This window comes from Hyperoodon ampullatus, assembly GCF_949752795.1.
Source record: "Hyperoodon ampullatus genome assembly, chromosome: 1".
NCBI lineage: Eukaryota > Metazoa > Chordata > Mammalia > Artiodactyla > Ziphiidae > Hyperoodon > Hyperoodon ampullatus.
The window spans coordinates 62,779,785-62,804,993 of record NC_136914.1 but is presented as its reverse complement, the minus strand read 5'-3'; the positions used below and the strand labels follow the sequence as shown (position 1 = coordinate 62,804,993).

The 25,209-nt window shown below is 44.7% G+C and overlaps 1 protein-coding gene across 2 annotated transcripts; it reads right to left on the bottom strand.

The window, feature by feature from the left end:
* Positions 1 to 1,058: 1,058 nt before the first annotated feature.
* Positions 1,059 to 24,289, bottom strand: SEC24C (SEC24 homolog C, COPII coat complex component; the record flags this gene model as incomplete). Of its 2 annotated transcripts, XM_079718855.1 has the most annotated exons (23): positions 1,059 to 1,199; positions 1,344 to 1,433; positions 1,669 to 1,860; positions 2,122 to 2,301; positions 2,399 to 2,517; positions 2,670 to 2,808; positions 3,019 to 3,164; positions 3,254 to 3,350; positions 3,854 to 4,024; positions 4,379 to 4,495; positions 4,711 to 4,804; positions 5,009 to 5,200; positions 5,361 to 5,485; positions 5,665 to 5,780; positions 5,986 to 6,124; positions 7,277 to 7,404; positions 7,633 to 7,744; positions 9,052 to 9,120; positions 10,567 to 10,703; positions 10,997 to 11,150; positions 11,657 to 11,756; positions 21,360 to 21,495; positions 24,118 to 24,289. In XM_079718855.1, 23 exons carry the CDS (start codon positions 24,287 to 24,289, stop codon positions 1,059 to 1,061), a joined length of 3,066 nt encoding a protein of 1,021 aa, XP_079574981.1. The 2 variants fall into 2 exon arrangements, with proteins under 2 accessions (XP_079574981.1, XP_079574980.1); XM_079718854.1 differs by lacking the exon at positions 9,052 to 9,120 and having other exon boundaries at positions 10,997 to 11,371; positions 11,581 to 11,756.
* Between the last annotated feature and the right edge of the window lie 920 nt (positions 24,290 to 25,209).

Below are 25,209 nucleotides of genomic sequence, written 5' to 3'. Positions count from 1 at the left end.
AAAAATAAACCAACGAAGAGAAATGAGAGGTCCAGAGCAGGGGCGTCCCGGGCTGGGAGCAGGCAAGCCTGGCCACCATCAAGCCTAGCCCTTGTCCTGCCCCAGCTAGGTGGGGTTGGAAGATAACTGTCAGCCACTCTGTCAGTACGAAAGCCTGAGTGGTGTCCTCGCAGGAGAGACTAGCCACCTCTGCCTCTCTCCCCAACAACCTCCAGCTTGGAGAGCAATGCTTCCAGCGGGAGCTCAGAGTGGGATGCGGGCTGGCTCTGTGAGGTATTGCAAGTTGATGGCCAGGCTCCCTACAGAACCATCCAGTGTTGGGGCCTCTCCAGCTGGAAAGGAGGCTGATACCACTACCAGGTCTTAATATACTTTGCAACTCTGTTCCCAGGCTCATTCATTTCTGATTACGTGCCTCTATTCACCAAGTGATCACCAATCATTTCAGGAGAGAGAAGGATCAGTGGAAGCAGAGCAAGAAAGCTAATCAACCACCCTCAGTCACTCTGAGTTGGCTGTTGACTTCCAGGCCCAAGAAGACTGACCACTTTTCTCTCTACCATCTACGGTCTATACCCCAGCTCTTGTGCACCTGTAGGTATGTTTATCCCTAATATAGGAAGTTGTTGATGACAATGAGCTGAATTAGCAGCCCCTCCCCCTGTAATACCCTGGGATCCTCACTCCTTCCTGCCTGCCCTTCTCTTCTTGGAGGCTGGTCCAAAGGGACACATAATATTATTAGGGTCTGGGTGGCTCCAAATCCCCCAACACCAAATCATATACAGTGAACTGAGAAACTACATTCATTATGACAGGATTAGCAGGAAAATGAGGGTAAAGTGAGGGGACAGGGGCACCTTCCAACAGCAGGACATGACAGAGTGGTAGGATACTTGAGCCCAGAAAGAAGGTGTCTCCTTATACCTCCCCCTCCCCCCAAAGAGACTGAGGTCAGCTTATATGACTTATAATATATGGAACTGTCCCAATTTCTCTGCTGTCCTGGGGTACTTTCTGGAAGCTGGCCTGGACCCTATGCTGTTTACCCACATGCTCTAGCTCAGTAGCTGCCGAATCTCCTTGTGCATATGACAGAGAAAGTCAACATAGGATGCTCCGCCGCTCAGGCTCTTGTCTTCCACCAGGAAGTGTTTGAACAGTGTCTCCAGCTTGTCCTCTTGTTTCACCACAATAAGCTACGGCCAGAACACAGGGTCATGAGGCAGGGCTAAAGGGAATTAAACATGCCCTGAAATCCCATTATCTAGTCACTTACTCCCCATCCCCCTTCCCAGTGAGGACTTGACAAAGTAAGAAATCCAGGTTCAGATCAGTGTTACCTTCATGTACCGTGATCTCTGTGCCCTCAAACTGTCAATGAGGCCTTGCACCTTCTTGGACAGCAGATTATCCAGAACTGGCAGAACACTCTGGAACACAAAATTCATTTATCCTTATGGTAAGGTATGCTGAATCCAGAAGTGAAGACGGGGCACCACAGATTTATGCATTATCTGAAATATGGAAGCCTGTGAAGAATGACAGCACCCTCCCTCTCTAAGTGTACCCTGCTGTTTAAGGGAATGAGCACACTTTTCTTGGCTCCTAACTCATATCACAGAGTCTACTTCCACAGCCACATTCTCCTTGACTCCCTGCCCTCACCAAGCCACTGGTGATCTGACTGAAGGAGGAGACACCGAAGAGGCTCTGGACAACACCCTGTTGGACACTTGCTCCCACCCAGAGGAAGAGGTTGAGCCCATTCTCCAGCAAATATATATCCCTGTTGCTTAGACGCTCTTCAGATGCTCGAACTGCTGGTGGTTCAGTGGTATTCTCAATGGGAGACTTTGTCTAGACAAAAGGAAGGGGGCAAAAGGTTACCAAGGACCATAAGACTCGTTTGCCCACCCACACCCCCATCCTCCACCCCCATACACATGACATTTCAGAAAGCTAAGCACCTGAGTAACTCTCAGTATGAAAACATTACATCAGATAAGATAGGTAAAAAATTAATGAGTGTCAGACACAGACAATATTAATCCTTCCCTTCCTCCTCCTATGATGTCCCTTTCTCACTACAATGTCTCACACTCCAGCACTCAGTCGCACCAACGGTAGGAGCCGAGGATAGAAGAAGACATTGGTCTCAGCCACATCCATGGAGGTAACCAGCTGTCGGACATAGGCCCGGTCATCAGTAGTGACTTCAGCTCCAGGCTGTAGGACATCACTCTTCAATACACAGTTCAGGTAAACTGGGAGTAGCTTCATGCACTCAGGAAGGATCAACTAAGGGGGTTATCAAAACAAAGTCAATGATCGTGAGAAATCCCTCCCAATGCAAAAATGTATCCCAACAACTCCTCCACCAAAATGCTTGCCCTACCTGTCCTGCAGAGGAGGGGCTGGCACAGTTCTTTCTGTAACAGGCCAAGATCTGGGCACACTGAGTGATAAGAGTGTCACGAACAGTCTTCACAGGGCTGTTCAGGACCCCCCGGTATGCTGGATAGGAAAGGGAGACAGCACAGTCACTGGTCAGCCACTCCATCACATGTGCCTTCCCACCATCACACCCACTCAGGAATGCTGAATTGTTGACCATCCTGGACCTTTCTCTTAGCCCCAATCCCACCCTGCCCTGCCTCTGCCCTCACCAAACTTGGCCATGTAGTTGATGAGCGTGTCAGTCTCACAGTTCCGATACAGATCAGCCAGCTGAGTGCAGCAGTTGAGGGCCAGGTTGTGGATGCGGAGCCGTCGCTGCCCTGCACAGCTGGTGTAGAGCAGGGCACACTAGGGGAAGGGAGAAAGGGGGAATTCACATCCCTCCCTCAGCATAGCCCTCTGCTATGTTATTAAACTAGAAGACAGTCATGAGCCATCCCTTCTCCAGCCTCTTCTAGTCTTCTCTACCCACCCCTCACCCCCTTCCCTACAGCCTATTTATATCCAGGGAAATGACCGTGGACACTTCTTCCCCAACCCCTGCCTCCTGCCCCCTACCTGCAGGAGGGCTCCATTCTCTTCATTGAGCCGATCGTCATGCTTGAACTCCACAGTCACCGTCTTGTCCCCATCCAGCCCAGCCAGCTCCACATCTGTTGTGTTGTTCATGTAGAAAGCCCCAAAGAAATCTACAGCACGGATACCTAAGGCCACATGGACAGGGCTAAAGGTATGACAGGTGCCTCCCTCCAGACTGAGCCCCCCCACCTGCTCTTCTCCAACTAGGACTGACCAGTGCTTGTCCGGACCCGCATCACAGCATCAAAGCCAACGACCTTCTGTACATCCCGACGCAGGTCACTCAGGAACCGTTCCTGGTCATTTTCCACCTGCATCCCCCCAGGCTCAGAGTCACATCACTGACTACATATAAACAATCTCCCTGCACCCCCTCCACTCTACAAGCCTGCAGAATCGTTAATGACAGTAACAGTGAAGATAATGATGTTGATGATAATGATAGCTTTTAAGCACTTATTACATATTACATGCCAGGTATCACATTAAGTGCCTTACATATAATTACTTAATCCTGATGACAAATCCTAATTACTAACTATAAAAATCCCATTTTGTAGATGAAGAAACAAAGGGAGAATAATTAAGTAATTTATCCTAGGTCACACAGCTGGTAAATGGTAGGGCCAGAATGTCAACCCGGGACTGATTCCAAGCCCCGTGCTCCTGACTGCCACACTCTCTTCTGTACACTGTGCAGTCTTCTCCTCCAACGCTATTCCTATTAATGAGCCAGCAGCTAAGGGGCCACTCCACATGCAGGCAGGCATTCCCAGTCCTGCTTCCACCTGCCACCCAGAGTCCCATGCCGTACCTGAAAGCAAGCGTATTTATAGACAGAGCCACCAGTGAGCTGGGGTACAACAGAGAGCGTGGCCACATCCACATACTGGTTAGGGAAGAGGAAGAGGTCTACGCAGCAGCCTTGGGCCACACACTCTTTGGCCAGGGTCTGATAGGCACCTGTCTGAGGCTGGAACAGAGTCTGGGGAAGAACAGAAAATAATGTTCAAAGATCCCAGTTCCACCCTGCTTGAGAAGTGTATATGCTGTATATGTAATGTGGGATATTCAAGGACATGTAAGACTTCAGATCTACCTCTCAGTTTGCAATAGTAACAGAACAGTCTCTTAAAAAAAAAAAAAAGTCTACCAAGGGCTTTGGGATGGGGTAGAGGTGTGGGAGCAGTGGAGAAGGTTGGCAGTCACGGATGTGACATGTGAAAGGGCAGAGGATCCAGTCCCAGTCCCCCTCAAGAAAGTTAAGAGTACTGCACTGTGAAGAGACAGCATGTTCCTCTGTAATAGAAAGTCCTCCCCGCAGCTCCCAATCCCACACCTTCTCCTTGTCTGTGTTGATCAACTTCCTGTCGTCTCTGTTCTTCAGTTTCCCTGGGGCCTCTGCAATGGGCAGGGAGGTGTGGAACAGAAAGAGCTTCCCTGCACACTCAGCAGCCTAGAAAAGAAGAGAGATCTACTTGTCCATTCTTTCCTTTATTCATCCATTATTCATTCATCCCTTCCCTCGTCATTTACTCAGTGCCAACTATGTCAGACAAGCTGACTCACTGCACAGCCATCAATCACTGAAGATACAGGGGTTGTATCCTAGGGGATAAGATGGTCAGAAGACAGTGTTGCAGAGGTGGCTGCCAGGGACTCGAGCCTTACCTTCAGAGCCTCCATCCCAGCCTGGATAACTGGGGCAAATACTGTCTCTGTCTCCCTTGTGTCTGCAAACATTTCTGGAATCTGATCCAATAAGCTGAAGAGATAGGTGATAGGAGGCAATCAAAATTGCTATCCAAATATCAAATCCCTCAATTCCCTAAGAGTCATCTGGCCCCCAGACTCTGAGAACTCCTGAGGCACAGCCTCTGTCCATCCACTGAACCCTCTGCTCAACTCTCTGGCTTTCTGTGGTTGTACCCACCCCACCCCTGCTTTACCCCCACAGTCTAACTCCTACCTGGTGATGACTGCTTGAGACTCATTGACATTGACCAGGAAGCCATCCAGCAGTGGCACAAACATGTCACCCACATCAGATACAACCATCATTTGTGGCTGGGCCAATGAGCTCTTCACATTGTAGAAGTGGAGCACCTTATTATAGGTGACAAAGCCAACGCGGATTGCTGACTCTTCTGCCCCGCCCTCCCTGTAGAAGGTGACATTGTTACCCACGGTTGCCACCTCCTCCACCACCCAACTTCATGACATCAGGATCCATGATGTGCTGGTTAACCCAGCCACCCACCCCTAAGCCCCCTCCCCAGGCATCATTATCCAATGGAAGCACCTCGGCTCCTAACTCTCACCTAGGCAGGAAGTCTAACAGTGACTTGAGCTCCTCACAGAGGAGCCTAACAAGACCACTCCTGATGGCATTGTAGGAGACGTCAATCATGAAGATGAAGGCAGGAGGGCTGGGGAACTTATTGTTCTGCAAAGGAAGGAAATGTTGGCGGCAGGCGGGGGGAGAGGGGTATTAGTAAGCAGGTCAGTTGACTAGAGAGAAGTCAACACCAAAGGGGACAATGACAGGGTGAGGGAAATGACCACAGCAAGTCTTAGCTGTCTCATTGTCCACCCACTGCTGCTCCCCATGCTACCTTCCCTCACCTTGCAGTAATCTACAGTGGCCAAGAATTCATAAGAACCCAGGGACAGCTCAGGACGGTCATAAGCATCCACACGTTTGCCGGTATGATCCAGATGTTGAAAATACTGGGGGGGAACTGTGGGGAGGAGGGCAGAGTGTTACTCAAAGGTCCACGCTCAACCTTAGCTGGGTCCTGGCTGAGCTCACTCTATTGCCCCACATCCCCACAGGTGCCTTATTTCCCCAACCCCTGAACCAACGGACCCTCATCTATCTAACTAGAAAGAGAACAATGAAGATGCAATCCAGATCCCCCCCAACCCCAGCCTCTGTGAACATACCATCGTTGATGCAGCTGCAAAAGCAGCACTGGAAGCGCCTCCCTCCCTCAACAAACTGCATGAAAGGGCACATGTATGCTTTGCAGCGATTGCAGCGCAAAGGGCCAGATTCCCCGTGGTCGACGACATACGGTGAAGCCTAAAGAGCAAAGGGGAGGGGCTCAGACATAGAGGGAAGCTACAGCAGTGGCAACAGATGAGGAGGAACAACCTGGAGGGAGAAGGGCATGGCTCAGATGGTTTGCCTGGGGAGGGAGCAGAGAGAAGGGAAATGAGGACAAATGTCAAATGTCCCTAAGTCTAAATTCTATAGTCCCCTCTCCTTACTCCTCATCTCTAGAATTTCACTTCTTCTGGAAAGAGAAGAGCAACTGTGGTACTGGCCCAAACAAACCAGGGGCTGACATGGACGTATGAGGAGAAAACCAGAGATTACCCAGGATTCTCATTTCTGGCCCAATCTTCAGTCCCCTTCATTCCTGCTCTAGGATCTTGACTCCTACCTCCTTTCCCAACAAAGTATCTATGACATTTGTCCTTCCCAATCCCTGGATTTCTGTGAGCCTACTGATGCCCAGGAAGATGTCACCCTACAGATAAGAGACCAGCAGCCAAGTGTCCAACCATCCCCACTGAGACCCAGGAAAAGAGAAAGAGAAAAACACAGAACAAGACAGAGAAGCAGGATGTAAAGTGAGCCGTGAGTATCCAGTTATAGAGAAATCCACCCCAAGTTCATTAAGCTAGGCATGAACATGAGGGTATCCTACCAAGGCCTGGCAGAGCAGCTGCCAAGCTCTCTTTCAATGCTGATTCCAGGTATCGGGGTGACAGATCATGGCCCAAACCAGGTAAGAGAAGGACTACTGGATCTTAATCTACCTTTTCCCTTAATATGCTGTCCTAACATCTCGACCTACCTGGGATGACAGGACAGCACACAAGAAAAACAGAATGATGTGCTTCTCTTCATCTGGAGACGACCATGCTATGAGGGGCTCCTGCAGCCAGCTGTCTTCTCCCCTGCAAGCTGGCCTTGACTCTTTCCATAATGTGTTTCCCCTGTGGACTCTGCTCCCATCCAGCAATTTCTTGGGCTTTTACTCTCATCCCTACCACCCCCTTCAGGCATGGGCCCTGTGATAGAAAGCTATTGAAGATATTCGCCCCTCCCGCCCAACCAAGACTTCTTCCATTGTGACTGCCAGAATCACATCTAGGAAGAAGTCTCACTCCCCACTCCCCCTCCCTTCCTCCCTTTCATTATACTCTAGTCCCTTCCCTGACTCACCTCCTCTGGGGGCAGCCTTGCCAGCGGCTTTATGACAGCTGCCAGGGGCACCTGAGCCTGCTTAGCCATGTCAGATGTGCAAGGGATATTATAGGATGTGCATCGGATGTATCGGGGACTTGCATTCCCTGAAGAGGAGGTAGAAAAGCTGAGTCAGATCACAGAATCACTCCAGACACTGGCTCTCCATTGCCAATCCACCCCATCATCCCAACAAATGCTAGAGCTGATGGTGGCTTCTTCCCCCTAGACACCAATGAGGGACTGGTCTCTGATTAAAGACTGACAAAGCCCCATCCATAAGCTGATAATGCTGGAGAAAAAGTCCCCGCAGGGAGTAATTCATGCCCTCTCACCTTGGTCTTTCACGAGGAAGTTGGTGGTGACTAAGGGTGGCACCTGGCCCCGCACTCCAGTAACAAATGGCTCTGAACCCCGGTTGTTCCTGTCATCCTCAATAACCTGAATCTGTAGGGAAGAGGTGAAATGAATGAAGTGACAGATGAAAAGGGAGTAGCAGGTCGCAGAGAGCCAGGAGAAAGAAACACTGGAGCTGCAGCACAGAAACTAATAATTTGCCAAGGAACACGCCTCATGCACCAGGCCTGCTCTCCTTCAGGAGATCATATAAAATGCTGTAATACCAATCTTCCACTCCACAGTCAGCAGCAACATGCTGGACAGGCAACATTGAGAAAGGGCTTCTTTATGAATCGCCCTGATCCCAATAAATGGTGAGCACCCTGTTATAATACCTACTCCAGGAAAGCTCCAGCTCTTATCACAAGCCTTCAAACATGATCAGATTCCACTTCCCTCCCCCATCAAGCCTCTGCCTCCCCTTCTCTTCCCAAGACACATTCTGAATCAGAGCAGGAGAACAGACAACGGTAACCATGTAAAAATGAAATCTACCTGGAATGACTCTACACTCAATGAAAGTAGAAGGGACAGGGTGAGGAGAGGATTACACAGCAGGAAATGATCAGGTAAGGTGAGGAAGCAGATGCTGCCTTATTTTCAGGTAAGCATCAGTGTGTAAATATGGGAGAAGAGGATATTATAGCCCAATCCTCAGTCCCCCACATTTTGACAGACCCAGCAAAGGAAAAAAAAAAAAGATCTTGCAAAGCTGGTGATCAGACCTTCATGCAGGCTGATAACCTTTGGTCAGTTACTTCAAGATGGGTTTGGTAAAACCAGAAAAAGTAAAGGGAGAATAAGACTCTGTATCCCATAGCAGAAAGAGTTGAAGCTTAGAAATATATCAGGGTCAAACAGACTCTCCAGATGAGAAAGTGGCCCACACTTTCTCAAACCAGCTGTCCCCTCCCCGTAAGAAATGAGTTTCCCAAATTTGTACATTAGTAGCCACCTACCCACGTTTCTCTACAACAAGCAGTAGACAAATCAAACCCAAAAGGGAAAGATCTACTGTTCAGTTTTGTCCTGTTCCATCCTATGTCACATGCAGGCTCCTGGAGGAGCCAGCAGAACTAAAACCAAAGCTTAATATGCCATCTGACCCCGCCCTTCGATCCTGACCTTCTACCATCCCATACTTAAAGGCACTGCTAACAGCTTGCTACTTCTTCATTATATGGTGACTCGAGGCATGCACATCCTTCTAGCTTGTAAAAGCAAGGGTCTAGAAGGACTAAGGGAAGAGAATGCGGAGGGATGGACATGGTGGATGAGGTGAAGATGAGGTCACAGGCATGCATGGGTGACATTAACACAGGGATGACACACACACACCCACCCCCTGCACTTACTGGACTAGGAATGGCATCAGGGTCTATTCTGTGCCTGGTTTTCTGCTGAGGAGGCAGCTCATTGAGTTGCTTTTAGTGTTTTAATAATAAAGGCAGCAGGGGAATAGAGGGAGGGAGACAAAAGAACAAGAAGCAGATGTTACTTCTCTCAGCCCTGATGAGTTAGACATGAACAGCTGGAGCCCAGCTCATACTGCTGAAATCAGGCCCCCCCTAGATCAGAAATTCCAAATTTTTCTGGGCCAAAAAAGAGCTTTTAATGGCTCAGGCTATGATGTAGAAAGATAAGGAAGGGGCAAATAGGAGGCAAGAGGAGTTATACGGAGGGGCTGAATGGGAGAAATTTTAAGAAGGAAGAAGAGGGATGTTCCCTCCAAAAGGCCAAGCCTCCCATGTAAGAACTATTCTTATGCTGAAAGAAGCCTCACATCCAACCAGACTCTCCTTCTCACTAAAGGAGGGAAAAGGAAAGAGGGACTGCTTAATCCTCTAGAGTCGCCCTTTGCCAACTGGGTCCCTCACCATGATAGTTCCCCAAAGGAAGAGGGAAGAGAACAGAATGGAATATGACAATGGCTAAGCATGGTGAGGTAATTGACATAGCAAATGTTGCAGACAGAACTATAAAGTGGCCTCCACTTGGGAGTACAGTACCTGCCTCTATTCTGTGTATGATGAGGAAGGCCTGAGTATTCTGATGGCTCTAAGGGTGAGATTCACCCTTTTCCTGGGAGAAGCAACTTCCCCACATTGCCCTTGAAAGTGTAGATCACTATTCCCCATCCACACAGCAGCAGGCTAACAAGCAAAAGTATTGGAGGCTTCCTCCTAAAACACCGTCCAACTAGGGGCAGAGAGAATCCAGAGAGGCTTTCCTTTTCTTACCACCTAACACCAGAGAATTTCCACCAGCTCTACCCATTAAGAAGACTGCTATCCTACTAGATCTAAGAGGACAAGACCTGGACCCACCCACTACTCCACAGAAGAGCAGAGGTTACCGTGCTCTGTCCAGCAGTGACAGAATGCAGCACTCAACCCAGAGCTCTACTGATACTGCTGATCACTCCTGGTTTCCCTTCCTTTCCTGCCCAGCTATGAAGTAAAAGTGCCCCCAAAAGACTTCTGGGACTTCAAGTTCTAGTTAAAGAGTCAAAGATTGCATCTAGGTGCCTTCCCTGGTGGCGCAGTGGTTGAGAGTCCACCTGCCGATGCAGGGGACACGGGTTCGTGCCCCGGTCCGGGAAGATCCCACATGCTGCGGAGCGGCTGGGCCCGTGAGCCATGGCCGCTGACTGCGCATCCGGAGCCTGTGCTCCACAACGGGAGAGGCCACAGCAGTGAGAGGCCCACGTACCGAGAAAAAAAAAAAAAAATTACATCTAGGTTCTACACCTACAAGATGATGAACGAAAAGGAAAATCAGAAAAGGCTAGGCAAACATCTCTTCTAGGTTGACTCACTTATCTGGCAGCCACAAGCATCTTCCCCAGGACCACATAAGTATCTACTTACAGGGCTTGGGATGGCATCAGGGTCCAGGCGCTTAGGAGGCAATGGTTGAGGAGGCCCAGGCTGACTTCCAAAAGCGGCTGCTCCTGGGTAGGGACTTCCATAATTGGACTGAGGGCCCCGGGTTGGTCCAAAGGAACCTAAGAGACAAGGACACAAGGTTGATGAACAAATTATTCCTTCTCTATCTCTTCTTAAGGCCTCACGGAAATTACTAGACTCCTATAAATGTAGAATTGAGAGGTACAGTAATGACCATTCAGAGAAAGCCCACACTATCTGAACTAAGAGAAAAAAAAATCTTATAAACCCCAGATCCTAGTAATAATACCCTGAAGCTGTCTATCTAGTTCACTTACAAATAAAAACAACAACAAAAACACGTGAACTGCTAAAGCCTTTGGCTCCTAGGTAGACCTTGGGAAAAACTCACCATTTTGTTGCAGCTGATAGCCTGGCTGCTGGGAGGAGTGCATAGGTGGTAGTGGTGGTCCTGGGGGCCCAGTCATTTGGGTGCCAGGGGGCAGAGCTTGAGGAGCAGGTGAGGGCACGTGGTTGGGCTGGCTTACTGGGGGCCCCCCAAAACTCTGTCCAGGCAAGAGAGGACCAGTCATCGAAGGCATCCGAGGACCCCCTGAAGCTGGGGGTGTGAAGCTGGAGGCCTGTAGTGGGACAGATCGCTGGGGAGGCTGGGTCCCAGGATGACCCTGGGCCTGGCCAAGGGGAGGAGCTTGGCCCTGAGGATAGGAGCCATACAGACCAGAGTTAGGGAAACTTCCTGAGGCTGAGGCCAGCGATGTTGGTGGGCCTGAGAAGTAGAAGAAGTAGAGTCAGAACCCCAGTCATTCTGCCTCCTTGTTCAGTAAATCACTTTCCTTTCCACATGAGGGGCAGGAATGACTTCTCCCATCTGCTGGGGCTCAGAAGCACAAGAAATAAAAGGGATTCAGGTATAGCCCCAGAGTCTGATGCTTCTAAAAAGAAGGGGACAGTATCCCTGTGGTCACAGCTACTCACCATAGCCTAGCCCTGAAGGTGGAGAGGCTGAGGCCACAGTACCACTGATCTGCATTCCGGCCAGCTGAGCAGTCACCTGTGCACTTGTTGGGGGAGGGCCATAGGGCTGAAGCACAGCTGGCTGGCTGACCACAGGGGCCAATATGCCTGACCCAAATGGCTGATACCCAGGGAGCCTGCGAAGAGAAGGAAGGCAGAGGTTTCTAGTGGGCTGAGACACCCTTCAAAGTTGGCAGGAACTCCACATCATATAGGAAACTATATTGTTTTACAGCATCTTACTCTCATCTGGGCTCTTATATGGCTTCACATTTTTATATATTTGTGAATAAATTACATTCCTCATGATCTACACTGTGATTATTCATGGCAAACCTTGTTTTCCATTAGGTTCACTCCAAAAACATGTGTCGAACACCCTCAGATCAGAGTATTATTTACTCTGCTAGTTAGATTATCACCTCCTCTACCTTAATCCTTTGTTGACAAACCACCTCAGTTCTGTAATCTGAAGCACTGAAGTAGTCGAAAGGGAAGGTGCACAGAAGCATTAACACAACAGGAGCTTAATAATGTGGGCTCAAACAAATGCAGTTTGATTGTTTAACTTTTAAACCAAAGTATCACTTAATCCTGGGAAAGATGTTAGAAATATCCATAAGATCAGAAGAGCAGGTCAGCTAAGTCTGGCATTCTATGCTAAGCAGAAAGATGATGCTAACTCTACCAGAGTTAAGGACTAGACAAACAGGACATAAACCAGGTAGCCTTCTAGCTGGGTCTATCTAGCAAAACCTCGTTACTTGGATAGCTGTCTTGGATACTCCCATGGTATCAGATGGCATATTAAAATATAAATTTAAAATCATTCCAATATCATTGTATACCAACTAGCAATCGCAACAGTGTTTTACAGTAATGTTACTGCAGAAATCTATAACATAGATTATTATACATAACAAGCTCCTTCTGGGGTTTCAAGAATGAATCAAATTCTTCACAACGGTAGCCTGTTACACTGAAATTCTGATTTATCCTTCCTGCTTATTTTGTCTCTACTAAATAACTAGAACTTTATTATGTTTGGTCAGCTTCTACTAGTTCTGCAGTTTCACACTTTTCATTTGTTCATTCAACTAGTATTTTCTGGGCAATAGGCTAGTGAAACTTACCTCCCTAAGCTCTTTGCTGGGCTTTGCATTTTGTGTCTTCCATAGCAACAAACATACTGTTAGCCCCAAGGCAGATGCTCATAAATCCTTGTCAGAATAATTATATTCCATGGTACTACTCTATTAACATGGATAATACTCTCCACTACCCAGTGGTATTCTATTACATACCATAGTAACAATAAACCGACACCTTATCTGTACATAGCTTTATAATTTACAAAGCATCTCTAAGTGCTTTATTTAATTTAATTCTCACAGCAAATTAATGAGGGAAACAGAGCAGATAGAAAACTAAGACACTAAGGGTATAAATAGACTATTCTAGAACTAGAACCCAGACCCAATTCTTAGTCCAATGTATCAATACTTTACTTTTTAATTGTGAAATATAACATAAATAGAAAAAAATACATAAAACATATATGTACTGCTGAATAATACAAAAACCCATTTAACCAAAAAGCAAGTCAAGAAATAGAATACACCAAAGGCCCTGTGTGCCTCTCCTCCATCACAGCCCTCTCCTTTCTCCCAAAGATAACTACTTTCCCATCTTCTTGATAATTGTTCCCTTATCTTTAAAACAATATAATTCAGCTATGTCAGGTTTTTAAACTTTTGTAAACAGAATCACATCGTACATACTGTGAGCTTTGCTTCTTTTGTTCAACCATATGTTTATGAATTCATCTATGCTGTCGCATTTAGCATTCTCTTTCATCACTAAATGTTATTCCACTAAGTAAATATGCCATGATTTACTTAAGCATTTTACTACAGATGGATATTGGGGGTTTTCCAATTTTTGGATATTATCAATAATGTTGCTATGTTCAATCATATATTGAACTTGTTTATACATACATGAGTTTTTTCTAAGGCATATAGCTATGAGTGAAATTACTGGTTTATATGATATGCATATCTTTAATTTTAACAGATAATTCCAAGTTATTTTCCCATAGTAGTTGTACTAATTTGCATCTGACCACCAGTGGATGAGAGTTCCTGATACACCATATGCTCAGCAATATTTAGTACTGTCAGACTTTTTAATTTTGCCAATCTGATGGATACATAGGAGTATCTTGTTGTGTGTTTTTTTTAATAAATTGATTAATTAATTTATTTATTCATTTTTGGCTGTGTTGGGTCTTTGTTGCTGCACGCGGGCTTTCTCTAGTTGCGGCAAGCAGGGACTACTCTTCATTGCAGTGCGCGGGCTTCCCATTGCGGTGGCTTCTCTTGTTGCAGAGCACAGGCTCTAGGCACAGGCTTCAGTAGTTGTGGCTCGTGGGCTCTAGAGCGCAGGCTCAGTAGTTGTGGCCCACGGGCTTAGTTGCTCTGCGGCATGTGGGATCTTCCTAGACCAGGGCTCAAACCCGTGTCCCCTGCATTGGCAGGCGGATTCTTAACCACTGTGCCACCAGGGAAGTCCCTTGTTGTGGTTTTTAATTTTTACTTTTTTCTTTACTCAAGAGGTTGAACAGCTTTTTAATATGTTCTTTGGCCATTAGCATTCCTTATTTCATAAAATACCTATTCTGGCTTTTGCCCATTATTTTTTTCAATTGAATTGACTTTTTCTTATTGATTAGTAGCAGTTCTTTACATACTCTGGATACTACTTTATGTTTATACCTACTTTATATGTAAATATCTTTTTCCATTCCGGAACTTGTCTTTCCAATGTACTTCCCGTTTAATGTCTCTCTCTTTGATCATTCCCATCAGCACAAAAACATACAAATATCTCAAAAAACAACCAACTATTAGTGGAAACAACCCAAATGTCCATCAACAGATAAAGAAAATGCAGTATTATATGTATACAATGAGATACTGTAATAAAAAGAATGAAGTACTGATACATGGTACAACATAAATGAACACTGAAAAAATTATGCTAAGTGAAAGAAGTCTGTTACAAAATATCATATAGTATATGATTCCACTAATATGAAAGTCCAGAATAGGGAAATCTATAGAGACAGAAAGTAGATTAGTGGTTGCTTAACATTGGGGGAGTGAGGAATTTAAGGAAAACCTAAATAGGGATAGCTACTTAGATAAAGGATACGGTGTTTCTTCTTGAGGTGATGAAAATGTTCTAAAACTGACTATAGTCATGGTTGCACATATCTGTGAATATACTTAGAACTATTAAATTGGTACACTTTAAATGGGTGAATTGCATGGTATGTGAATTATATCTCAATGAAGTTGTTTAAAAAATCCAATCAAATAAAATTGCCCTAAAACCTCACATCCCCTCAAGCTTTTGCTCTTCTTTTAGCCAAACATTAGAAAAGAATTGGTCTATACTCTGTCTCTTTTTTCTTTTGGCCGTGCCACACAGCTTGTGGAATCTTAGTTCCTGGACCTGGGATTGAACCCGTGTGCCCTGCAGTGGAAGTGCAGAGTCCAACTACTGGACTGCCAGGGAATTCCCTATCTCTACTTCTTTAATTACTATTCCTCTCTCTTTTTAAAGATTTTTCTTTCTAGGTTCATTTTCCTTTTTTCCCTTAGTCTATCCCTTAGTAGTTTTCTCAACCAGGGCCTATACACAGTAAACTCTCAGTCTTTGTCTGAAAATGTCTTTATCCCCCCTCTCTCTTAGCTAGGTACATAATTCTATGTTGACAGTTATAGTCCCTTAATCAAGGTACTAGTCTACTATCTGCTCTCCTCTAATAGTCCCAGTTTCCTCTAATCGATATTTTTTTCCTCTGAGAAACCCTAACGGCCTGGATTGAGGGAGAATGGTTGTTTAGCATTTGCTTCTGGAAGGTACTCCAATGATACTGCTGCCCAAGATCAAAATTTTTTTAAAGTTTTAAGATATAGTTTCCATACCATTAAATTCACTCCTTTTAAGTGTGTACAATTCAACGATTTTTAGTAAATTTACAGAGTTGTGCAACCATCACCAGAATCCAACTTTAGAACATTTTCACTGCCCCAAAAAGACAGGTTCATTTGCAGTCCCAAGACCTTTTCTTTATCCCCCCCACTTATCCACAGCCAGCCTGGGAGAAACAGGACTCCTTATTATTTCCCTCTGCCGGTGTGCAGATTTTTTTTTCTGGTCTACCTGTTCACTGAAGGTGTAGCCTAGGTCCAGACTTCATAGACAAGGTCTCAGTTCTAAACATCAGCTCAGAAATGCCCAAGGTACCGTCTTAAACTTAAGCCCGCAGGTTCTCAAGATAATAATTTCCACCCTCTCCACAGGCAGCCACAGTGTCAACTTACCACTCGGATTTTCAGTTCCCACTTTGTCTCTGGCACTTGAGGATTTCACTTTCTTTCTTTTAAGCTTGATTATGTATTTGAAAAAAAAGAATTGTTTCTATTTCCTCTCCCCTTTCTACATGTTTGTGGCAGAAGGGTTTTAGGTTACATTAATCTACTTACCAGCTGAAATTCTTTCACCTGCCTTCATATCTCCACTGAAACTACATCTGTCAATGATGTCGAACCTAGCCAAACCCAACAGTCAATTCTTCGTCTACATCTCACCCTTCAGCAGCAAATGACACAGCTGATTATTCTCGACTTCCTAAAATACTTTCTTCACCTAGTTTCAGGATGCTACTCTGTCATGGCTAATCTCCTACCTCACTACTGCTCTTTCTCACTGTGTTTGTTTGTTTGTTTGATTTGGCTGTGACAGGTCTTTAGTTGTGGCATGTGGGATCTTTAGTTGCAGCATGCGGGCTCTTAGTTCCCTGACCAGGGATCGAACACAGGCTCCTGCTTTGGGAGCACGGAGTCTTAACCGCTGGACCACCAGGGAAGTCCCTCATTGTGTTTTGATAGCTCCTCCTCTGACTGCCTTTTTAAAAAAAATAAATTTATTTATTCATTTATTTCTTTTTGGCTGCGTTGGGTCTTTGTTGCTGTGCGCGGGCGAGCGGGGGCTACTCTTCGTGGCAGGCTTCTCATTGCGGTGGCTTCTCTTTGTTGCGGAGCACAGACTCTAGGCGCACGTGCTTCAGTAGTTGCGGCACCTGGGCTCAGTAGTTGTGGCTCGGAGGTTCTAGAGCGCAGACTCAGTAGTTGTGGCACACGGGCTTAGATGCTCTGCGGCATGTGGGATCTTCCGGGACCAGGGCTTGAACCTGTGTCCCCTGCATTGGCAGGCAGATTCTTAACCACTGCACCACCAGGGAAGTCCCTCTGACCGCCTTTTATATGTTGGTAAGCTCCAAGGTTTAGTCCTCAACTCTACTATTTACTCTCAATGCTCACTTTCTAAGTGATTTCATTTAGTCCCATGGCTTTAAATAATGTCTCTATACTGAAGACTCCCAAATTTGTATATCCAGTCCTGACATCATTCCTTAGCTGCAGATCCATATACAACTGCTTACTCAGCATCTCTACTTGGTAGCTAGTAGCTTTCTTAAACCTATAATGTACAAAATAAAACCCTTCATTTCACCCCCCAAATCTGCTCCTTCTCAAATATTCTTCATCCCAGTAAATAGCACTATTTACCAAATTGCTTAAGTCAACAGGTTAAAAGACATCCAGAATTCCTCTTTCTCTCTTAACTCACATCTAATCCTACTGACTCTACCTTCAAAATATATCCCAAATCTGACTGCTTCTTACCACCTCTACCACTACCATCCTAAACCAAGCCAAGATCATCCCTTACCTGAACTACCGGCAATAACCTCCTCATAGGATTCCCTACTTCTACTCTTGAATTCAGCAAAGTGACCTCTTTTTTAAAATAAATATATTTGTTTTAATTATTAGAGAATGGGGAGAGCACAAGCAAAATTTTTAAAAAGTAATGTTTTTACTAATCACATTTGTGATAGTATTAGTATTGTTATATGGAGATTGTTGTGTATAATAAGGGATAAAATAAATGAGAAATTGTGGCATATTCCAATATTCAAATTCCATCATCCCCACAGCCTTGAGGATCAAGATTCCTGGTATGGAAGAAAAGAGATACAGATATAATGAAGAGGTTAAGTAAAGGTTCTGTAGTCTTGAATTTGAACTGAAAGTACATATTTAAACTAATGAGGTATTGTAACTTTAATATATGTAGATATGTATTTCTTAGCTATGTCCACTGAAGAGGCATAGGAAGTGACCAATCAGGCAGCAATGAACATTGCTAGTGCCCAGGTTATAGTCACAAAATAACATTTCTCACCAACAAAATAAAGGATTTCTTGGAAAAATGGGTAATTCCTGGTCTAGAATATAAATGTACAAGATAAGCCTGAAACATCTCATTAGACCTAAAAATTACTAGGGTCATGTCAAAAGGACTCAGGAGTCAACGTGAAGAGGCTCGCATTGGTCAAAGACAGGACACTTTATACTCCAATAATGATGATACTTGCAGTGAATTGAAACCCATCAAATACGTTTAAAACTATAAATTCATAATGATATTAAAAATAAGAGTTGGTCATCTTGTAGATAACAGAGAACCAATTCATTTCCCTATAAACTAGGAAATAAAGGTAAAGAATCAAGCATTTATTCTACATGAATTGCACAACCAGTAACCAAATAACAGATGACAAGAACTGTCTAAAATGGTATTCAAATAAATAAATGAGGAAAATAAAAGAATTAGAGTATCACCATTTTGTAAACCCAGTGAATTAATATACATATGCATCAACAACTGCTAACATCACAAAAAGAGAGACATCAAGATACTATGTGCCAGGCTTCCCTGGTGGCGCAGTGGTTAAGAATCTGCCTGCCAATGCAGGGGACATGGGTTCGAGCCCTGGTCCGGGAAGATCCCACATGCCGCGGAGCAACTAAGCCTGTGCGCCAAAACTACTGAGCTTGCGCTCTAGAGCCCGTGAGCTACAACTACTGAAGCCCGCGCACCTTGAGCCTGTGCTCCACAACAAGAGAAGCCACCGCAATGAGAAGCGCGCGCACTGCAACAAAGAGCAGCCCCTGCTCTTCGCAACTAGAGAAGGCCCGTGTGCAGCAATGAAGACCCAATGCAGCTAAAAATAAAATAAATAAATAAATAAATAAATTTATATATATAAAAAAGATATTATGTGCCTTCAAAGTCTTGCTCCACCCTATCCACAGGGATCAAATCTGGATCCAGTCTTTGGATTCAGTGGCCAATTTGCAGGAAATACAAAGGAAAAAGGAAAATACTGAACTGCAACATGAATATACCACCCAGATAATCCAGGCTGTGGGAAACTCTTCAGGTCAATAGCTTGGAGTCCTTAACAGATAAACAGTAAGAAAAAGGAAGAGATAAAAAGGGAACCTATGGACTTAAAAGACACATCAAGTTGTTTTTTCTTAATAGGTAAAACTAAACTGTGGTGTCTAGGGATGTACCTTTGTATGTAAACTATTTTAAAAAACACAAAGTGGCTACTATAAAAGTTAGGATAGGGAATTCCCTGGTGGTCCAGTGGTTAGGGCTCTGCACTTCCACTGCAGGGGGCATGGGTTCGAATCCTGGCTGGGGAACTAGGATCCCGCATGGCCAAAAAAAAAAAAAAAAAGTTAGGATAATGGTTACTTATCGGGGGAGGGAGAGAGCGATGATTGAATTGGAACACATGGAAGGGGTTTTAGCGGTGTGTGGCAGAGTTCTATTTCTTGATCTGGGTTGTAATCACTTTAAAAATTTACTAAGCCATACTTTTGTTTTGTATGGTTTTTGTGTATGTGTTTTACATTACAATGAAAAGATCCATCACATAAATGAACAAACAAATAAATGGGGAACATGTTACTCTCCAGCTTAAAACTCTCCAATGGCTTCCCACTGTAACTAAAATCAAATTTAAACTTCTAACTATGGCTTAGAAAGCACTACATGATATGGCTCCTGCCTATGTACCTACTTTATCTCCTCCACTCTCCACTCTGCTCTAGGCACACTGGCATTCTTGCTCTTCTTCACATCAACCAAATTAATTTCTCTACCAGGGCCTTTGCACCATTGTTCCGTCTATCTAAGACACTCATCCCCCAGATCTCTGGGTACCTCCCTTCATCACTTCACTGTGGTTTCAAACATCACTTCAGAGAGGCTTTCCTTGACCAATGTATTTAAAACAGCTCCCTACCTCCTCACCACTCATTCTCAATATCCTTATTCTGTTTTATTTCTTATTTACATTTGACTACTTGTTATCTTCTGTGTACTCCATGAGACTATAAGCTCACAAGGGCAGAGACTTGATCTGTTTGATAATGCTTTATCTCCAACCTCTAGAACAACATCTGACACATAGTAGTACAAAATAAATATTTTTAAGTGGATGAATGAACTAATGAATTCCCTATACTGCTTCTCACAGTTTTCCAACACAGAGGGTTAGGGAGAGTTTCCTAGGCTCTTCCTCCGGGCTTACATTCAATGTTAAAAATGTATATTCTGATAGATAGTGGGAAGCAGCCGCAGAACACAGGGAGATCAGCTCGGTGCTTTGTGACCGCCTGGAGGGGTGGGATGGGGAGGGTGGGAGGGAGGGAGATGCATGAGGGAAGGGATGTGGGAACAGATATATATGTACGACTGATTCACTTTGTTATAAAGCAGAAACTAATTAAAAAAATAAAAAATAAATTAAAAAAAAATGTATATTCTGAACACCTAATAAAAATGTCAGTAAGTGACTCTTCCACTACCACATACCCTATGCGTAGTTATACTTTATTCTTTGTTTACCAAAAAACAAACAGCATTCCAACAGAGATGACTGCCCTCATTTAACGGACTTCCATGCAAAGACAAGGGTTTACTGAGTCATGCACCACCAAAGTTTTCATCATTTATGTAGTTTTCCTTTGAGTATCTTTCCTTTCATAACTGGTCACACCCAAACTTAACCAATAAATCCTACTAAGTGCCTGATCTAAAGGAAAAGGGGAAGTCAGAAGAGACATAAATAATCCTGAGGTTCTTTTCTCCTGTTTTTCCCGTAGGGTAAGCTCAGAAGGACCATAACAATTATTAAAGATATGTCTAGTCAAGGAAAAAACCCAAGTTCACAAAAATAGAAAGAATATGAAAAAAACCCAGGTACTTAGATGGGTCAATAATCCACAGGGTGGACATTAGCAGCACCTGTAACCTGCAAAAATGAGAACAAAGTACAAAAAGATGAAGGGAAGAGGAAAAGGGATGTAAGGGAAAAGCAAAGAAAAAAAAGAAAAGAAAAGAAAAGAAAATAGGCCCTCACACATTCCTAATTCTTCCAGTCTCATCAGACCAGATTTAGGTTGAGCCAAATACGTACCTCTGAATGGACCTGAGGACACGGCGAGGAGGAAGGGTAAGCTGGGACGAAGTGAGAGAGTGGCATGGACTTATATACACTACCAAATGTAAAATAGATAGCTAGTGGGAAGCAGCCACATAGCACAGGGAGATCAGCTCGGTGCTTTGTGACCACCTAGAGGGATGGGATAGGGAAGGTGAGAGGGAGACGCAAGAGGGAGGAGATATGGGGATATATGTATATGTATAGCTGATTCACTTTGTTATACAGCAGAAACTAACACACCACTGTAAAGCAATTATACTCCAATAAAGATGTTTAAAAAAAAAAAACAAATACGTACCTCTGCATCTGAACAGTGGAGCTTGGCCCATTCTGTACATCTCCTTGTCCAAACTGGCCATATGCAGTCTGGCCACAAGGGCCCTGTGCTGTCGAGACTGGAGGTGCCCCTGAAGAAGGTGGGGCTCTTGAAACACCTGAGGGTAAAGAAGAGAAACTAAGCAATTGGGAAATAACTTTCTTCTCCACTCTGAGCAAGGAATGCAAAGCAAGGATCAATAAGCTCAGACCTTTACTGCAATATCACAAGCATAATACCATAGCTTGGTAATGAAAAGGACACCATCAACATGCAACTCCAGCTACAGGAGATACTGAACATGGATGCCCAGCCAGAGAGCCTCTACTCTCCTAGACAGGTATACTACAGGTGAAGCTGTAGCCAGAGCCACAAAAATGTAGGGCCTTCCTATGATCACCATACACTCTCACTCAATCCAGGACAGTCTAACGTTCTTACACTAGACAAAACGTCAACTCTTTTAAAGAAAAGATCCGGGGCTTCCCTGGTGGCACAGTGGTTAAGAATCCGCCTGCCAATGCAGGGGACACAGGTTCAAGCCCTGATCCAGGATGATCCCACATGCCGTGGAGCAACTAAGCCCGTGAGCCACAACTACTGAGCCTGCGCTCTAGAGCCCTCGAGCCACAACTACTGAAGCCCATGCGCCTAGAGCCCGTGCTCTGCAACAAGAGAAGCCACTGCAATGAGAAGCCCGTGCACTGCAATGAAGAGTAGCCCCCGCTCACCGCAACTAGAGAAAGCCCGAGTGCAGCAACAAAGACCCAACAGAGCCAAAAATAAATAAATAAAATTTTTTTTTTTTTTTTTAAAAGGAAAGGATCCCACTCCAGAACTCAGAAACTTAGAGCATACATGAGAAAGGTGGCACAGAAGGTGACCAAGTAACATTCTAAACTAGGTTGTAAAGAAAGGCATCTCTTAGGAAGACTATTCGGGACATCCCTGGTGGTCCAGTGGGTAAGACTCTGTGCTCCCAATGGAGGGGGCCCGGGTTTGATCCCTGTTCGGGGAACTACATCCCACATGCATGCCGCAACTAAGACATGGTGCAGCCAAAATAAATAAATAAATATTAGGAAGACTATTCTGCCAACCTCTTCTTCATATATTCTACTCATCCTACCCATCTTCTTTTAGCCATTTCTAAGTGTTGGCACTCCCAATAGCACATGGCTCAGGAAAGTATTCCCATGGGTTGGAGAATTTGTTCCTGCCCAATTGTTCAGTCAGGACAGGTCACCTGCCCTCCAATTACTGCTGTCACTATGTCTTCACAAAAGCTGTACTCCATCCTTTCTGCTCATCAGAGCTGCCATCAAAGCTACTTCTACTACCCCCAACCATCCTTCCCGCATGAGATGCAGGAAGAAAGCAATTAGTTACTTGGCATATCACTTTGGAAATATTGCTGACCCCTGTTCAAACTATTGTTTTTTTGTTTTTCTTTTGCTCTGCCCTCAGTAGAGATTAGACACTATAGAACCTGCCTACAGGAATATGATTAATCTGAACCTGCTCACTAGCCATCATAGAACCAGATATGTTTTCCTCTCAATAACAGAGCTTCCTCTTGGGGCAATGCCAAACTCCATCTTGATAAGCCAGGACTTGACAGATCAGAGGTGGACTCTGTCCAGCCAAAGTCCCAACCCAGAGTAAGGCTCTCCAAAGCCCTGAGACCTAACCTCACCACTTCGCAATTTTTTTTTCCAAAGTCATAATTAAAATGGTCATAGCTTCAATCATTTCCCAAATCTTACCTATGCCTCCTTGGTGCCTTCTTTTTCCCTATCCCTTTATGGAATTTACTGTTTTAAAAAGCATAAAGCACTTGGTATACCTAAGTCCTTAGCTAGCTTAACCAAAGATCAAATGTCAACCATTTTCTAAAAAACCCCTATGAATAATATAATGTGTAGATTACCAGCTGCTCTTCATGAAAAAGTAACGTAAAAGCCAAACACTGATCCTAAGGCAGCACCAGATTGGTTTCCTCTTATTTCCCTGATACTAGACAACATTTAAGAAGCCAAGGAAACTCAAACAAAGGAAAAGGAATGATATCAGCAGAAAGATATGACAGGCACCAAAAATCAGGCACACAAACATCACACTTTTCATCCATGAACTAGTTCCCCAAGTCCCAGAGTCATTTATAGATAGAACTATGAGTCCGATGAGAGGCATTATCAATATACATGAGAAACAAGTGATTTCAGAGAGACTTTGGGTCAACAGAAATAACTAATCCTGGTCACAGGCTCTGGACGAGCTGTGACCACAACCCTTCCATCCAGCTGTGAACAATGCAGCCAGGTGAGGCTGCACAGGGTGACACCCACAGGAAGTGAACTGCCATTGAACCTGGAAGATGTGCTCCCACTAGATGTCTTAAGGCAGAGACACAGTCACCTTATAAAAAAACAGGGAAGGGTGGGAATTCCCTGGCAGTCCAGTGGTTAGGACTCGGCACTTTCACTGCTGTGGGCCTGGGTTCGATCCCTGGTCAGGGAGTTAAGATCCTGCAAGCTGCGTGATGTGGCCAAAAGGGAAAAAAAAAAAAAAAAAACAGGGAAGGGCAGACTGCCCACAGGACTCTCAGTGACCAAGAGCCAGATTCATGTTCCTCAATCCCAGTCACCACAACCCTTTAGGCAGCTTAGGTAGGGCAATACAACCCAACCTGAAGACGACTAATTCCCTTCCTTAGCTCAAAGGAAGCTTGGAAACATACCTGGGGGAGGGGGTTGCTGATAGCCTGGTACTGGGCCATTGTAGGCTCCATAGGAAGTGGGGGCGGTTGTGGACCCTGGTTGCCCACCATAGCTGGATTGATGATGCCCTAGGTAGACAGGCTGGGGCTGCCCAAACGGCGGCACAGGTGGAGCTGACTGGTTAACGTTCATTATGAGAGCATCCCCGACTTGGTCTCACCTATTAGATGAGAGAGAAGAGAGAAATTAGTCAAAATCAGTTTTCTAAAGAGAGAGCACTATTCACAGTAGGAAGTAGAAATAGAAAAGGACTGACCTTATCAGGCAGTGATCAGCCTAATCATTCTCACACTACTACAGGATCTTTGTAATTTTCTTCCCCAGACAGCAGACAGACTGCCTCCTCAAAGTAAGGATTTTGTTACTCTGAACCCTATGCTTTGTCACTGCCAAGAGGGTATAAGTTTCAACCTCAGATAGGCCCACTGGAATGGAGCAGCAGCCTCCATTCCCCAGTGGTATGATTTCTAGTGTCTAGTCATACAAGAAGTCCTGCCACTGATAAACTATTGTGATATTACAGGTAAATGAAACAATGCTCCCACTTTCCATTCATTCACTCTAGCATCCATTCATTCCACAAAACTGAATACTCTCTAGTGTGCTAGTCATTTTTAATCACTCAGACTACATGTCTAAAACAGATTGGCTAAATTCCCTCCCCCTCAAAAGACAAATTTTAGAGTAACTGCTTAGAAAAATGACATTCTTTGGCTAAACTGCAGTAAATCAAGTGCTACTCCATCCCCAGTCTTCCCACCAAAAGAGTGTATGAACCTTAGAACTGAAGCATTAAAATCACTAAATGTAAAGGACAGCTGAAAACTCTAGCAAGGTATCAGATTAGAACTGAGTGCAGGCCTGGCACAAAAACTTCGCACAATAACCTAGGGAAACAGTTCAAAGATCAGTGGCAAAGTTAGATTTCATGGAAAAAGATCCTTATCCTTCAAGCAGAGGGGACTATAAGTATTCCAAATCCCAATGCACTTCTCCAACTCCCCTGTTTCTGCTCTTATATGCTTGTAATGAATCTAGGCCACCACCAAAAT